The following is an 18373-nucleotide window of genomic DNA, read 5'->3' as shown; positions in this document are numbered from 1 at the left end:
TCAAACAGCTGTGACCTTACATGTCTATGTCTTCCTCCTCCTCCTCTCCCTCCTCCTCCTCTTCCTCCTCCTTATTTAACTCATACCACTGTCTCCTCCCCAAGTCTCTCCTCCTGATTACCCTCCGCTCAAATCTTTATGGTCCCATCTCAGTTTTGACCTTTACCTTAAATAAATTCTAATTACATAAATCAATTTCCATATACGTATACTAATAAAATAATAAATAACTCAACTGAGATGATACATCGAGGTAAAAAAGCAGTGATCACACCATACTTGAGTGTTATATCATCACACGCTGATGTGGCGAACACTCACGCGCACACAGAGCACTGAAACTGCACCTCTACTTCTTCTTCACACTGTAACTTATCTCCTGTCCCCGCACCACTCCCTGACAGTTTCACTCCCTCCACCCCTCCTGCAGCTGAAGAAGTGCCCACCGCCTCTTAAAGGGCCAAGGTCCTCCTCCTCAGAGGGGCCTTGCGTGCTTAGGCAGGGCAAGGGCAGGAGGTGCTGCACAGAGTTCGAGGCTGGAGTTGCTCTGATGTTCATTGGAGAGACAAGAGATGTGACTCCCTTGATTGCCACACACACACATATACACACACACACACACACACACACACACACACAGACGCACACTTCATGATAAGACATGTGTTGTTCATGGGCCAACGTCACAAAGAACACTTGATTCTCGTGTCCTTCATTGATGATCTTGAAAAATCAGGGTTATACTTGACAAGAGAGTTAAAAAAAAAGAAAAAGAAGAAGAGTAAAAACTAATTTACTTTAAAATGGTTCAGTAAGATTAGTCAAATCCTACTGGCAGAATTAATTTACTATTTTACTGATGTCATTTAGAAATTGATGCTCAAATGAGACATGAGGTGGCACATTAAGACTCAAGAAGTGCTACAGGTGTGCAACATGGTGAATAATTCATAGTTTCCACTTTTCTTGTATAATCACAATGTGACAAAGTAAATATGTGCAAAATCAGGGGGAAAAAAAATGAAACCTAAAAAAGCTAGCACCACTTTAGTTTTTTATTGCAGATTGCTCTGAATCAGGACAGAAACTTGCAGAACAATAATAAGATCTAGTGTGTAGTGGTTAAAAGTACTGCACTTAGGAATACTTTCTCAATTCATTCGTTTTGTTGGTTTATTAAATGTCTAAAACAAAAAAAAACATGTTGAGTTTATCTAAGGGGTGTTGGGTTAGTTCAAGAGAATCAAATTGAACTGAAAACAATGATGAAATAACCACATGATCTGATCTGACCTCAGACTTTGTTGGATCTAAGTGCAAAGAAAGTCAAAACAACAGCTGATGGCCGCCTGACAGGTTTCCTACAACAACAGTAACCGGCCGGAGGTGTTTACTGACCACCGGGGTCAAAGGTCAATGCTGTTGTGCAATATTGGCTGTCTTGCAGAGGGACAGGAACACATTTTTGGAGGCAAAGGGAGAGAAAGAGAAAAGTTGGGGAGGAAAGTGAGACGGATTAATGAATCAACAGGGAGGTCAGGATTGGCGTGAATGAAAGAGCGAGAGGATGGATGTGTAGTGTTGGGGACTAGGAAGTTGTCATTACGCCAAGTGATTTACTTCGGTAGACATGTGATAGCACAATAAATAAATAAATATATAATTTACTACAGAGGTGCAGACAACACTATTTCATTTATTTTTCATTGCCAAAAACCGGAATATTGACTTGAGGAACTTTCAGATGAATTAATTTAGCTTTTCCTTTTTTCTTTATGTGTTGTTTCCTTTTCACTTTCCACACCTCTGTTAATGCACATGCTTTTAGCACTATCCTGTTTTGGTTCTCTTTGTCGTTATTCTAACAACAACAGATGGATGGTTTTCATTGCTTTGCTGAGTGCTGGTTAGAGAGCTTTGGGGGGATCCCCCCCCCATCCCCCCATCAACTACACTTTATGCATTTAGGTTTTGATGTTTGTTGTTTGTTTCATATTCTTGATGCAAAGCAGACAGAAAATCTTTATATTTAAAGAACCATTGATGTGTTAAAATGTGTTAGATGACAGGATCTCTATGAAGCAATACTGGAATTAGTGCATTGTTACTTTACGGGTAGTATTTGAGCAATAGTGTGTGTGTGTGTGTGTGTGTGGGGTGGGGGGGTGGTGGGGGGGGGGGGGGGCTTTGCAGGAGGAGGGGGTTTGTTTTATTTGATTTTGCTCTTCTAAAAAAGTGGATACCCCCAAAAGGAGTCGCTGGTTGAATCAAAGGGTTTGCAAGATGATAGGACAGGATAAAAAAAAATGTTTTTATGAAAGGTAAATATATTTATTTTGAACAGAAAATTGTGTGTTTGTGTGTGGGGGGGGGGGGTTGAGTCAAGCTTTCCTCTAAATTTGTATTTCTTATGAATGATTAACTATCCTCTAAAAGAACGTTAATCAGCAACTATTTATATATATATTATATATAATCATTTAATAATAATAAAAAGGTTCAGCTTCTCAGAAGTGATGATTTATTGCTTTTTCTTTTTGAACATGATGATTAACTGAATATCTTTGGGATTTGGACTATTAGTCACACAAAAATGGACATTTGAGGAACTGTCATCATTGTCTGACATTCTGTGGAAAAAAACCAAGAACTAAAACAATAATCAATGACTTCACTGGTAAACAATGATCGGTAGATAATGCAACATGTATCAAGGGTTCCCATGTACACATTGCTTTATTCTAAGGGATCAATGACAAAAAGGTTGAGAAGCACATCTTCACACCCTGATTTTATTTTGCTCTTGCTGTTTTCAGCTCAGATTATTTGGCTTTTTCTGGAGCTCTGTTAGTTGACTCATGTTGCTTAAATATCAAACTGCTGATTGGCTCTTTTATAGCCGACAGATGCTGCAAACTGGTATCAGGCCAAATATGGCCAGCTCTCTGTAGAGACACAATTTAGTTACTTATAACATAAAGATCTCCTCTACCAGTGATTTGCTTTTTTTCCTCCATCTACCTCCATGTAGATCAAAAAACAGTGACATATTGTGGCCTTGTGATTCTCTAAAATGTTGGTCAGAAAACATGCACGCACACACACACACACACACACACACACACACACACACACACATAGCAAATACTGTATGCAGAGAAGTGCAATGAAGAACTGGGTGTGTCTCCATCTGGCTGGCAGATAGAGAGAGAAAGAGACCTAGAAAGAGAAAAAGAGAGAGAGAGAGAGTGAGAGAGACAGAGTCAGAGAGAGAGAGAGAGAGAGAGAGAGAGAGAGAGAAGCTGCCCGGTTGTTATCATACCACACCCTGTTGACGCAAAGTCGGCCACCACTTCCCTACACACCCTCTTATCCACACACACACACATACACACTAGACAAAGTACACTAAGTTAAGTACATTTTACTCTTTCACACACACACACACACACACACACACACACACACACACGTGCCCAAACCACAATGATGTGGTCAGAGCACTTCTCTAAAGCTCACACTGAATTCAAAGCACTTATAGGCTTGAACCAACCTCAAACAGGAGCGAGTGTGGGCAAACATACACGCACACTTAAAACACATCCACAAGATTTACACTGTGAAACAAGTGGTTATAAAACACGTCCCCTGTCTGTCGAGCTGTCTGCGCAAGCGTTACCAAAAAGAAACTGAAAGTCATTCAACAGACGCTAAAAGAGGAGCCTCTCTGCACAAGACAAACACAATATCATACGTCTACTTTTGTTTCCTTGTTGTAGACAATAGAAAGCAACAGGAAGCAATAACTCAACCAATACCTTAAAAAAAAGAAAAGTTACACCACTTGACTTCAGTTCACCATATATACACATACACAGCACATTTCTATATCTTTGTATGTACCTCATTTGTACGTCACTTTGGGAAAAAAAGTGTCAAATCAATAGATAAATTGGACTGACACAATCTCATCACACCCTTTACAGTCAGTTAGATTACAATCAACCTGCCCATCTTTTAGATCGTCCCTCTTAATTAAGTCAGCTTTCTCCATTTGAATGCACTGAGTAACCAGGATACAGTCGGCTTTCTCCAGAAGGCTTAACCATCATGTAAAAGAGACATCAATTTCCTTAATCAGGGTATGGGATTAAATAAAAATAGATTTCCCTGGGTAGATTTCTCATGGAGAGTGCAGGTTTCTCTACTATTATTATCACTAGGGACAACGGATGCAAATTAGCAGCTTTGCTATAATCCGGTATGTTTACAGAGATGTTTTAATATCGATGTTCATCAATGTGCACTGTCCCTATCCAAAAATAAAGTATTAATTATATTATTTATTATATTATTAAAATGTTTGGATCCATGTATGTGCTTGGAGAAGGCAGCACGGGAAGTTGTTACCCGCGGAAACTGAATTACGAAAATTAAAAGTGTGAGCAGAAAAATAGCAATAACAAAAAAGTGAGCATTATTGGAGTGACAAAGATATTAACAGTGAATGATATGATGGAGAACATCTGGATATGTGTAGATAGGAAGGACAAACCACAATGGGGACATTTTGAAGAAGCTTCAGGTGGTCTGTGGAGCAGATTTACTGTAGATGGAAAAAAAAATAAAAAAACAGTCCTACCACAAATCTAACATTCACAACAGAACCAGCAGTCAGTCAGTCACCCACATTCGTTGTCAGTTTTTTGGGTGTTGAATAGGAGGCTTCACAAACAGTTGAGTTCAACAACAATGCCGCTCCACACCCACTGATAGGTAACAAAGAGGGACTGCATGTTGTTGTTCAGTCTGTTTCAATAAAATAATATTCTTGTTTGGCACCTGAATTGTTAATAGCCTGATTTCACTAAAGTTATTGAGTTTTTTTTTATTATTCAGAGAACTAGAAATCACATGTTTCAGAGCTCATTTCCACACATGACACAAATGAACAGAATGAAAAACCATTTGTGAAAAATGTACGCCAGCTCAGCAGGTGCATGACACCTTGCATACTCAACAGCTAATGTGTTTCACCAAATGGAGAATTTCTTTATGCATATTTCAAACCACAGTTCTGCTCCATGTCTCAATAGGTGCCATTAACTGACAGCTTTATGCACATGCCATACTGTGAAAACATCAGTTATGTTGTTCACTTTCATTTTTGAAGCACATGGTTTCACTCCATCAAGATAGACAATTATTACACGGTCAAAGACAACTGGAGTACTTAGAGCTACAGACAGTCAATGAGGAAAGACGATATGTGAGACGATTCATATCACTAAGTTAGAAAAACATAAGATAGCATTTGATTTGACATAAATGTCAGCCAAATAGAGACAGTGTTAATTCTTCTCAATAACACCACTTGAAGCCTAGTCTAGACAAGACCTAGCTTGTATTACCTCACTGGAAAGGATGCCCATGTCAAAACGTTTCCATCACCATGATGAAAGCAAGTACCCATGGGTGTGTCTCAAATATGACAGCTATTGCCAACACTTCCTGAACTACTGGAGCTCTCATGTCTGCCACCACACCTCTCTGCAGCTACCCCCAAAATGTTGCTGCCCATCTGGTGTTCATTTCACCAAGTTTTCTCACACCACTCCCCCGCTCCCTCTGGTGCTCCGGCTCCAACTGAAACTAAAATGGAAAAGATCTCTGTCTACACTAACACGCCTTAAAATGCAGATCAGATTACCATTCATGTACACTGGGTACACACATGCGGGTGTAAACAGGAAGCAGATTGTCTTCGCTGCAGTTAGTTGAACAAAATTCTGTAGAGGAAGAACAGAAAATGAGGGAAGGACACGCTGTAACTGATGAAAACCCTCTATCACTGGACTTAACAACTGCAGGCCCATCATACTGGCATCCTGTGATCATGAAGTCCTTTGCGAAACTGGTGTTGACCACCTGAAGGACATCAAAGGCCCCCTGCTGGACCCCCCTGCAGTTTGCCTACCAGGCAAACAGGTCAGTGGATGATGCAGTCAACATAGGGCCTGAAGAGGGAGTCCAACATCAACACAGTCATCTAAAAAGGCCCAGCAGAGGATTCACTTCCTGTGCCAGCTCAGGAAATATAACCTGCCTCAGGAGCCTCTGATCCAGTTTTAAGCTGCAGTCATCGAGTCTGTTCTTTGCACTTCCATTACTGTCTGCTTTGGATCGGCCTCCAAACAAGACAGGAGGAGACTACAACGGACAGTCAGAAAAGAGGTCTGCAGAAAAGATTATCAGTGTCGATCTGCCCACCTTCCAAAGGGACAGGAAACGGGCCTGGAAAATCACTGCAGACCCCTCACACCCTGGACATAATCTGTTCCAACTTCTCCCCTAGGTGCTACAGAACACTGTACACCAAAACCATCAGACACAGGAACAGTTTCTTCCCCCTCTCTGTCAACTCACTGCTGGAACATTATAATACGCACTGTACCCAACTTTATTCTAGTCCAAAATACAAACGTTATACCCCCATTTAAAGTTACTCTCATTACTGTGCACTCTTCACTTCTTTGCAGTATTTATATCTTGTTTACACTTTGTAGAAATTCTTTCATCTGTATAGTGAAGTCATTCCTCTTTTATATTTCTGAAGATTGCTCTGTTGTTATTCTGCGTAAGTACATTAAGAGCCACTAAACCAGAGACAAATTCCTTGCACATGTAAACACACTTAGCCAATAAAGATGATTCTGAATCGTATTTTAAAAGGTTATTGCCTCTCAGTCTTGAAAGGAGCTGTATTTGTATTTAGACTAGGATGGATTTGGGAACCAAGATGGGAGACTTCCTTTTAATATTTTAGAAAAGTTGTGCTTAGGCAGGTTCCATGTTTCTCCTGCTGCTAGTAAACTGCAGAATAATGTCTACAGATCAAACTGTAGAGATTTCAAGCTTTCCTTTTCTCACTCCAAACAAATGTTGTCATAAGTGAATCACAGAATCTAACACCGCTCCGAGTTTCTTCTTAGCTTATCTGTCTTGGGAATAGTTTGTTTACTGTGATGTTGTATTAGACGATTCCCGGGATTTTCTCCAAAGTCTGGCGGAAGAAAAAATATTAGATCACGACTCCTAGTGTATCGACTCCTGTTCACACCATCCTACTAATGCTCCAACCAACAATTATCATTATCGATTCAGCTATCAACAGCCCACAACCTTTAGATATTCAAATTTACTGTTATATATGACAATGAGAAACAGTATTTCATCACATTTGAGAAGCATGAAATGGAGACCTTTTGGTACTTTTGCTTGAAAAATGACTGAATTAAATATTTTATCATCAAACACAATCGACTAATTGACTAATTATTGCAATTTACATACAAAAAACCCCCACAATCGTCCAGTATAGGAATGAAGTAAAAAGTCCAACACAATGTTAAACAAACAGGACTTCAAATGTATCCAAACACGATGGAAAAAAGGAGGATTTATTTTTTGTGAGTACCGTTCTGCCCTGTATAATGTGAACCCTGTGAACACATGTGATTGTGATCAGCTGACCTTATGACCACCTTAAACCTGATCTCCACTTCCAGTTCAACCTCGAGTTCCTTCACTAATGTGAAAGTAAAACATAAATGTTTCCAAAACATGCAGATACAAGATCAGTATCATTTTTTTCCAAGAAATTCTACCGTGTGTGTGTGTTCAGCGTACAGATCTCGTTCTTCGTTTGATGTCTTTCTATCATTCTCTACATCAACCTCTACATCTCTCGCCGCTCACACAATTTCAGACACACCCTCCCCACCCCTCCTTCTCATCCTCATCCTCCTCCTTCACCCGCCTCCCACATCCCCCTTTTCTTTTCATTGTGGCCGTTTTGGCAGCGCGGCCGTGGTTACCATGGCGACAGGATTCTTTCCCCCCCGTTAATGACTGTGGCGTGGTTGGTAGGGGGTCATTCTCTACCGCCGCCACCACCACCATCGCATCAGGGCCTAATCTGAGGTGACACGGCCAATATCCTCACACGCACAAGGAAAATTCACACACACACACACACACACACACACACGTCAACACAGGCATGCACACTGGCATGCGGCAAACATTCACAGCAGCCCACCGAGAAGAATGTGTGTGTGTGTTTGTGTGTATGCGCACACACACACAAACACACACACACACACACACACACACAGCTCTACAGGCCCCACCCCTCACCACCCTCCCACCACACCACACACACTCATTCACATAATTCACAGTCACACATTCCCACTAGGAGCACACAGTCAGCTACACTCTGCCCTCCAATAATGAAGCCTCACTCACTTGAACACATGCACACACACACACACACACACACACACACACACACATACACACACTCACTTCCTCTCCCTTGAACATCCAGTCCTGAAGCTTCTCCTCTCCGTTTCCCTTTGCTCAGGCCTCCTAACAACCTCGAGCTGCTGCATTATAACTCCTTACATATACAGTAAGCTGCCTTTTCTAAATTCTAGGCTTGCAGTTCTGAGCTCTAAATCTATTCTACTCTCAGCTGTTGAGGGTGCGAGCTGATCACTATAAAAAAAACCCTGCCTTATTGGTTGACGATTGTAACTATGCGTGATGGTGACGTGAACCTTTGTCCTTTACAGCATGTCGTGACAGCAAACACCTTCAGGTAAACTGGCCAAGCTACACCAAGGCAGTGTTCATACCGTCATCAGCCACATTAGGGACATTAAACCACAGCCCCCTCATTTATTTGAATGACGCCAGTGTGTTGGCACAGAGGGGTTACCAACGCAGAGGGCTCTGCAAAATGGCGTCATCTGGCAAAAAAAGTAGAACGTGATTAAACATTTGCTGCAATGCAAAATCATGCTGCAAGGCTGTGCATTGACTAACTGTTCCTGGTGGAAGATAAGATAAAATAGTTGTCGCCACAATGACTTTCCTGAGTTGTAACATCCTTTCTGTGAGTATTCTGTGCAGTTATATTTAAGAAGCTGCAACCAAAATGACACAAAACATTATTTAATTTTTAATTAGTTGCTGAGTAATTGATTGATTATTGCAGCTCCACTCACAGTTATGGAAAGTATCAAGTCATACATTGCATTTGAATTCACCAAAAAGATAAGTTGCTGACACTGCAGTCCAGCCTTTTCAAGCAGTACAGTTAAACAACTAAAATAATACAAGTAACAATGTTAACCCAAAACTAAAAAGATATTATTAACACACACACACACACATCTGATCATTCTCTATTTGCTGGTCTGACAAATGTAGATAAGTTCTAATTTTACACTATGAAGTCAATTGTGTTCATACTTCTGTTTTATTATGATACACATACCCGTACTCAATCCCAGTTCCACAGAATTATGTCAAAGTCATGCTTCCACTGATATAATCTCCAGGCACAGGACGTGAGTATGGGTGTGTGTGTGTATGTGTGTGTGTGAGCGTGTGTGGGTGTGTATGTGTTTATACATATAATTACCTGCCGGGGTTCTTTGGAAGTACCGTACATGCTAGTTGGAAACTTTGCATACCTTGGAGCTACTGTAGCACCGTGGAATTCTCACTCTACACACATTCCTCTGAATGATTAATGAAGCTTGTACGCAGGACTACTTGCTTCTCTCCTTAGTGTGGTTCAACGGGCAGAGTTAGCGGTGATACTAACGAATTCTTCCTACAGGGGCAGCCCAAAACGTTTGCAAAGAGTAATAAGATTCAACAGGAAGAATGAACTTAAATGTTCTCATGTACTGTATGCTCTTCTTTGCTATAAGCACATCAGCACATGACATGAAATCTGTATTTATCACATGCTGAATATGAATGGAGGGCAAGCAACAACAAAAAAAAGGAGGAAAAAGGAAAGCAGAGAGGAAGAGAAGCATGTTAAGTAAAGACGTGAGCTGTTATAAAACAAACCCGAGTCCTAACAAAGCTGTTCTTTCTAAAGCAAAAGATCACATGACAAACTCCCAACAGCTTTATGACCTTCAGATAAACTTATACTCTGTTCCTGCCATTAGTACCGATATTGTCCACTACAGGAGACTCTGGGTGTCACCACCAGCCACACCGGTCTCTATTAACCGCCCTGAGACGAGCTACCCCTGAAGCTTTAAAAAATAACTTTCATTTTCGTATTATCTTTTACGATTACACTCCTCTTCTCTGTCTCGTGTTTATGGGGGTTTTCTTTTCATTTTATCTAATCAGCTACTTACATGAGTACTACTACATGAGTCAGTGTCGATGACATGATAGTCTATTCCCAGCCATAAAACAAAATGTTTAAATAAAATATGTTCACTTCCTGTCTGTGTTTTTAATGTGTCCAGGTTTTAAAATGAATGGCATTTCAACTGTCATGCTCATTAAAAATGTAAAGCTTACAAAAACAATGCTTACAATGGTTTAACGTGTTTAGATTGGAACTGCTTTCTATCAAAAATCAATCATTGACAGGTATTAAGAATGTGTTATTTGGGCTGTCTAGACTAATACAGACACACTTTCTTCATTTTCTCCTATAGCATCCTTTTAAACATGTACAGTATACCTTAAAACATCAGAAATCCACCATATTGAATATTTACTATGACAACAATACAGCAACAGCATTACACACAACAAATTAGACATGGTCTTGTGTAAACTGCAAAGACCAGACTGCTGGTCACAGGTAAATACTGTAACCAATAGTCTGGTATGAAGGGTATAAAATATGTGGTTTGTACTGTATTATACCATAAAATAGGATTTCTGTGTAAAAGTGCTCTTAGTCACTTAACCAGCTAACTGATATTCATTTATGACGAGGAAGTTGAGTGGCCAGAAAACTAGTCATCCACCAAACTCAAACTAATCTTTCACTCAAATGAAGAGCCAGTCACCCAGTTGACAGTAACACGCTGATAGTGGGAAGGAGAAACGAGGACCAGAGATTAAAAGAAACCTTGACCTAACAGAGAGGAGGAGGACGAGGAAGGAGTACAAGAAGAAGAGTTAGACACTGACTCAGCTCTCCAAACCACAAATGAAGCCTTTTCTCAGTTTTATTAGACAGGCTGAAAAAACACTGTTGGCCTAATAACACAGGTCATTGCACAAATAAGTCCGCCCCGTGCCTTCAGAAGTGTGTCTTGGCTGCCTAACGGACCAGATAAAATACAGAAAACAAGAAAAAAATCAGAAGAGCTTTTTGCAAAGTCCCCTGGCAACTCTACACTTCCTGTTGTATTTCCAAGATAAAAGCTTCTAATCAGGACTATCTCACTATAGCGTCAATAAATTCTACCTTGAATAAACCTTTGTGTTTCTGTGGCTGCTATCTGCTATGAAATGTCCAGGAAATGATTATCGCTTTGGGTTTCCTGTTTGTGTGGAATAAACAGAAGAAAAATCTGGGATGCCAAGATGTTACCAGAATCGTGAAATATACAAGGATGACAGATTAGCACATTAAGACAGACAGAGTTAAACTGTCACTTCAATGTATAGTCAACACAGATGGGCTACTGCGCCGGCCAAGCTGTTCCAACGCACCCAGAGTGTGTGTGTGTGTGTGTGTGTGTGTGTGTGTGTGTGTGTGTGTGTGTGTGTGTGTGTGTGTGTGTGTGTGTGTGTGTAAACAAGCTCAGAGTTGCTGGGTTTTTTTTTCCAACTCTTCCACCACCTTTCTATTTTCTCTATCTCGATATTTATATACCAAACTGTTTTTTTCTGATCAACCTGGTGACTCACTGACAGCTAACAAATTATTTGCCAGTTAATCACTTTCATCCAGCCACAGGCGCTAAAGTCAAACTCAAATTAGGCATAGTCTTACTGGCAAATAAAACCATGACCACAATGAATTGCTACATTTGGCCTTGCCTGCTTGAACTTTGTAACGTCTTCCATTTGTCGAGTTCTCAACCATGTCATGTGCTGATGATGGTAGCCTTTCCAAACATCCCACATCTCCAACTTTTCCAGCGATTCAAATTGATCTGGATTGAGCTGAAATGATTAGCTGACTAAATCTATCAACATTAAAAACACCAGTTATTTTCATACGTTTTGACGATGTGCTGCTTTTCTCTTTTTTATTTTTTTGTATAAATGTGTTTGAAATCCAAATACTATTGTGTGGTGGGATTGGGAATGGAGAAACTATCTACCTGGTGACAAAAAATGGCCACCAAAATGGAGACAACCTATGTATGAGATGGACAGATCTATACAGTATGTTGTAGAGAAATGACAACTTTTAACATGTTGATCTCTGACACAACGTCAAATTGAATAGGCTACTGCAGTGACAATAAAATGACAATTTAGCCCAATTATCAGGTTATGTGCATGGGTGTCTTTTACCTACAATATGTCCTTTTGGCTGTTTGTGTTCACTGCTTCTTTGATCAATTTCATGTGAGCAACAGGTCCCATTTGCATTTGAAGTTGTGTCAAGACTTTTATATTTGATATTTATTGGATGTACGTACACAATATCTACCTAATCACATGCATCTGACTTCGTACACCCATTAATTGTTCCAGCTTTAGTTTTATCTTTAGTTTTTTTTTTTTTTTTTTAGTTTAGTTTATTTATTTAAAAAGGGACGTTGTACATTCATGAACATTTCTAATGAAAATGTAAATGCACCGGAATTAGCTAAAATAGCTAGTTTCTGATTGATGATGATAATGGTTAAAAAAAGAAAGAAGAAGAAGAAGCACAAGTGTGTGGAATTTACATCTGGATAGTCAGTCAGTAAGAAAGATGAGACGAAACGTATTAAATGTTTCTTAAAGTTTTAGTTGTCAACTTGACACAGATGTGAGATGTAAGAAAAAAACTCTTTAAAAAAGTTCCTCATTATCACTGACATGGTTTTAAAGCACCACTTTGAATTTTATATAAGATTTTTCACAATGGCGTAATGGAGGGAAAAATTCTGTGTCACCTCCAGATGGTGTAAACATGTAGACTCTAGTAGTGAAGAATAAAGAGGAGGAGGACATCTTTAATAGAGAGGGTCTGCCTCTTATTCCGAGTACTGCAGCAGTCTGTGGAGCTTGTAACAAAGTCAAATAGTCCATCACGACTTGAACTGGATCCCAGTTCCTCCAAAAACTCGTTGACCAAACTAATGCCAGGAGTGGAACAGGGAACTATTTTGTTTACAGATCTGACAAATACTGAACCAGTGTAACAAAACTCCAGTACAGCGGTCCTGTTTGAAACTGACGACACATACAAGAGCCGACCAGGTTACACATGCTGTAGCAGAGCCAGGTGAGCATTAATGAGTGCCTGTCTCAAAATACAACCTTAAAATTTCTAATTGTGCAGATGGAATCCATTCCACATCTCCATGCGGCTATAGCTGTGATTTGTTTGTGGTTCTCAATCACCTCTGTTGCATTCACTGTACACACTGGTGGCAGGAAGACACTGAGGTATTGTTTTTCTTCTGCTAAACTTAGCACTAAACACAGTCCAGGTTTGAATTCTCTTCAAGGTGATGAAAAAGATGAGAAACCAAAACCAAGCTCAGATCAGCAGCTCAGTAGAAACACTCTGCTGTGAAGATGGATCTAGCGTGGACGCACTTTGATGCTTTCTCTTGTTAGCTGTGGCAGGTAAGGCACAAATGTTTGGGGTTCAGGGTTGATTTCTTTCTTTTTTGGTAACATTAAAAAGAGAATGAGCCAGTTCTGCTCTGCTCTATCTACCGTCACCATATAAACGGTGCTGTGTGACTATAAATAGCCCTAAAGCCCTGGGGCAGGCCAGCCTGAGCAGGGCCGCCCAGCAAACACAGAAAAAAAAAAAAAAGACACCGTGACACCGACAACAACTCTGCCCCCCCCCCCCCCTCCCAGCCTCCCCCTGTGCTGCTCTGCTGAATCCAGGGCAAGAAAGTCTGTTAACCCTCCTGTAGACACTGCAAGCTACTGTGCAGCACATTAGCAACAAGTTAACATGGTGTCCTGCCTCAATAATGCAGGCAAAGTGTGACCAATCAGTGTCAAGATTTATCATCTCTCTATATTTCTGCAAAATCAGACCGATAAATGAACACTCAGCCCACATGAATTCAAAATCTTCAACTGTAGATATTATTAAATCACGGTGAAATTGCTTTATAAGATCGCCTTTCTCTCCGAGTGTGACGTAATATCTGTAGGAACATGAAGTTCTAGTTCTAGCCACTCTCCGAGCTGCACTACATGACTGAAACCCAAACACTGTATTCCTATCTACTCTCCACTCTCTTCTGGGAAGGCTTTCTACAAGATTTTGGGAACCTGGCCGCAAGGATTTCGTTCCTTATTCAAACAAGTGAGGTCAGCAGCTGATGGATGATAAGGCCTGGCTGGCTGTCCGTGTTCCAGTTCATCCTGCGTTGGATGGGGATGGAGTTGAGGTCAGGGCTCTGCGCACGCCAGCCGTGGACCTGGCTCTGTGCACACGGGGGCATAGTCATGTTGTAACAGAAAAAAAAAGGGATAAACTCAACCTGACACAAAGTTGGAAACACATTACTGTCTAAAATTGTTGACTTCAAAATATAATCTGACTGCTCCTGATGTGAATTTTAGCTTAGACGTAGCCCTGATCCAGGATGTGATGGTCTGGATTCATTTCACTCACTCAGAGGTTCATACAGGAAACCAGACTATTGTCTTGGTAGTAAAGCTTTAGGTAACTTGGGCTGTAGTTCATTTACACCTACTCTTCAAGCATGTGGTCAAAAAAAAAAAAAAAAATCAGAAATAGGGTTCATATTGTTTTATTTTTTTACATATATTGCAAATTATCTGTGAATTGTTAGATGGTAGAGAAGTTATCAAAAGCAACAATTTTGTTAAAATAAAAATTGCATTTCTGTGCAGCTCAGTTTGACTCTATATTGGAATAGAGAATAATGAAAAGCACAGATCTGACATTTACTTCCCTTCTGCTCACCAGAATATCTGCTTCCCATTAATTCTCAGTGACACAAATGACTGAATGACCCGACCAAAACGCCACCCACCGGCGCTGACCCTTGTGATGGCCCTAACGCACCCGCTCCATTCCTCACACCGCGTCTCCCTCATATTAATTTATCTCTTCTGTTGTATGCACACACACAGACACACACACACACACACACACAGAGTAGCTTGAAACAAGCTTCTGCCAGGGAACATATCACCATTGAAAGACATTGCTCTTTCTTTCTCCAGCTCTTCTTTCACTTCCCAACACCTTTCCATCTCCTCCGTTGGTCACATGAGACATTTTCTGTCATCCAACCCTTTAGCGCTCGTCCCTGCCAGTCGCTTGTAATGTTACCGATCGAGGAACTGAAGCTTATTGTACTGCTGCACACACCGTAAATTACTTTGAATAAGAGCATCACATAAAATGGAAAATGGAAAAGTGCAGTGAGCCGGTTAGCGCCAACACCTCATCACCAGGTGGAAAACACTTACAGTCCATATTAGAGCACCCTTACCTCAATCAGTGAAGCATGAAACTCCTAATCTCTGGGTCACAGGAGCCTTTAAATTACAAATCCAGAGCTGGATACTTCTACTACGTCATTACCAAGAGTCGATTTATGATATCCAACACATGCCAAGTTCTTCTTTGTGATTAGGTGATTTTTTTTTTTTTTTTTTTTTTGGTGCACCTGCTTCCTCTCAACCTGCTACTTTTGGAAAGGACCTCCTACATTTCCCAGAATGTAATGCCAGTCATCAGGGTCACATTCACCACTGCCATGAAAAAAAGCCTTTCTGTTAATAGAAATCCAAGCTTGAGCCAACAGGTGTTAGACAATATCTAACAACAACTTAATTCTTTACATTGCATTAAGACTCAATGCAATTAAACTCGCTCAGCAATGAAATGACTGCCGTGGACGTTTTGTTCCTAACCCAAATCACACACCAATGGAAAAAAAAAAGATATCATTAAACCACAGAAACCTTGCAAACTAGTGCAGACCATTTTCACACTCCGGTGCGAAGTAGTTTCATTCAGAAGTAGAACACAATATAGACTAAATGAGTAAGTGGACTGAACAGCAGAAACCTTGGAGTAAATTTTTCCAGTGACAAAAAAAACAACAACAGCTGCATGCCAGTAAACCCAGCCTGTTTTGCAGATGCATTGTATTGTGGTCTGGCTATTGTGAGTGTAGAAATGTTTGTGTCTCTTCTATGATGGATTTATCACTACATGATTTAGATTTTGTGAAGGATGGCCTTGACTCCGTGGGACTGACAGTAAAAGATGCACATATAATGCTGAACATATTGTGGGTTAACTAAGTTGAAAGCAAACCTTTACACCTCAATTCAATCAAATTAATTGGAATCATTGCAACCAGAGGATTTGCTCTTAGGGTAAAACAAAATACCACATGTACCTGTGGTGAGTCCAATATCTAGGGGGTCAAGCACTGTAATTAATTCCAATTAATTCCAACAAACGTCTCTAACAAACTAGAAATATCACCCATCAGTCACCTGCCTCTGCAAACCAGTCAAATTGCAGTTTACATCCATGTCTGTCTACTGAAGACTTTGAAGGAACTGAAATGTATTAAGCATTTTCCTTATATGTGTTGACGTTTGACCAATAAAGCTGATTCTACAAAGACGTAGCCATGACAGTGAACAATGCTTTACTGTAGATGTGGATGTTGCTGCAAAGAAGCTACAAATTCTAAAATGTGGATGCTTCACACACATCTTCAACCGGGCAGCACTGAAGATCTATACAATCAGATCAGTTTCAAGGTGGGCACCCAGGGTTAGAAACTTTGTCATATTTAGTGGATTAAGATCACAGTGACTTTGATCTTTGAACACATAATCTAGTCAGTCCAAGTGGACAGAAGAAAACATGAAAATATAATAATGCCACGGGCCACAGCGATCACAAGCACAGAGGCAGAAAAAATTAAAGATATGGAGCACAAAAAACCCTGTATTGTGGTTTACAGTCAACAACTATACAGATACAGTAGGAACTAGATGGTCTCGTAAATGTTCTGTTTGTTGGTCTATAAAATAAAAGAGTATAAAAAGTCTGAGGTGATGATAAGCAGTAAATCCACAAACCGGTAATGCTGGAACCAGCACATGTTTAACCTTTGTGTTTGAAAAATGTCACTGCTTAATTAATAGTAGAATGAGTAATCAAATACTTTAGAAAATAAATATAGCCAGACTGTAAAGCACGACAACTGTTTTAGATTAGATTATTACATTTTTAGATTAGATTAGACTATTCTATCGAAATCTGAATGATTATGATGAAATCTATTAAACAAAGAGTCGTGTGGTGAAAATACTGGTGAGTCACGTTTTGGTGTCTGAATCATCTGTATTCTGACGTCAAGGTAGAGAGTTAGTAAATGATGTGAAATAAAAACAAGTAACATTTTTATCATACTAAGTCCTTTCCCAAAATACAGATAAAAATTCAGTACAAGGCTTTGTTCAAATTTGTCATAGTATAGTTTGTAGATAAACAGTGGGGGGTCCTTGATGTTTTGCTGCCCTAGGTGAACTCCCAGTGAACAATCTGCTGCATTAATTTGTCACAGCTACATTTCCATCATGTCATACTGGCTTTTAGGGCATTTTAAAAAAGTCCCATGGCACATTCAAAGAGGACCCAACAAGCACAGATTAAACCTAGGGGACATGGGGGGGGTGGGGGGGGGGCACATGTGGATGTTGTGTTGGGTAATATGAATTCTTGCATTTAAAAGATTTCTGTTCAGCAGCTGGTCACTTTTAATTCTTTATCCTTAAACATTGAATTTTTAGCCATTAGGTATTTATAAGAAATAGAACAAAGGTAAAGGTGAAAAGGTTACTGTGAAGGATTACCAGCTTAACAATCTCTACAAGTCTCTGCATGACAATTTCCACAATGTGCTGAACTTAAGTGAAACCAATGGCTGCATGGAAGCTAGAAAATCTATTGGAAAAAATATACACCAAATACAAGTTATCTGTGTAATGTAGCATTCATTTAAAAAAGTTCACCAAATCTGACAATGTTCCAGATGTTGATAAAATAGCAATATGTGGCAAACAATATATGTTTGTTTCCCATTTCATGAACCGCAGATAGCCAGGAGAGTTTCTCTGACTGGCAAACTGCTACTTTAACTGAATTACTGAATTGTGAAGGTTGGGCAGAAACACTGGCGACAACTGGTTGATACTGGTCCCTCCACCCATCCATGTCATCCTGACAACTCAGTAAGATGTAAGTTTGCATATGTGTGTGTGTGTGTGTGTGTGTGTATTGTGTGGAGGGAGATACACATACACGCAATATCCACTATCTTAGGAGTGTGCT

At 40.1% G+C, this 18373-nt stretch overlaps 1 protein-coding gene across 1 annotated transcript in view; it reads right to left on the bottom strand.

Annotated features, from left to right (window-relative positions):
- Window positions 1-14486, bottom strand: part of klf8 (Kruppel-like factor 8) — a 48543-nt gene extending 34057 nt beyond the window's left edge. The window contains exon 1 of the mRNA XM_053332176.1: window positions 14340-14486. Coding sequence (XP_053188151.1) covers window positions 14340-14486 — 147 coding nt within the window. The remainder of the gene's footprint in view (window positions 1-14339) is intronic.
- Between the last annotated feature and the right edge of the window lie 3887 nt (window positions 14487-18373).

This window comes from Scomber japonicus, chromosome 13 (genome assembly GCF_027409825.1).
Source record: "Scomber japonicus isolate fScoJap1 chromosome 13, fScoJap1.pri, whole genome shotgun sequence".
Lineage (NCBI taxonomy): Eukaryota > Metazoa > Chordata > Actinopteri > Scombriformes > Scombridae > Scomber > Scomber japonicus.
The sequence above is the reverse complement of the archived record's forward strand: the minus strand, read 5'-3'. Positions and strand labels throughout refer to the sequence as shown.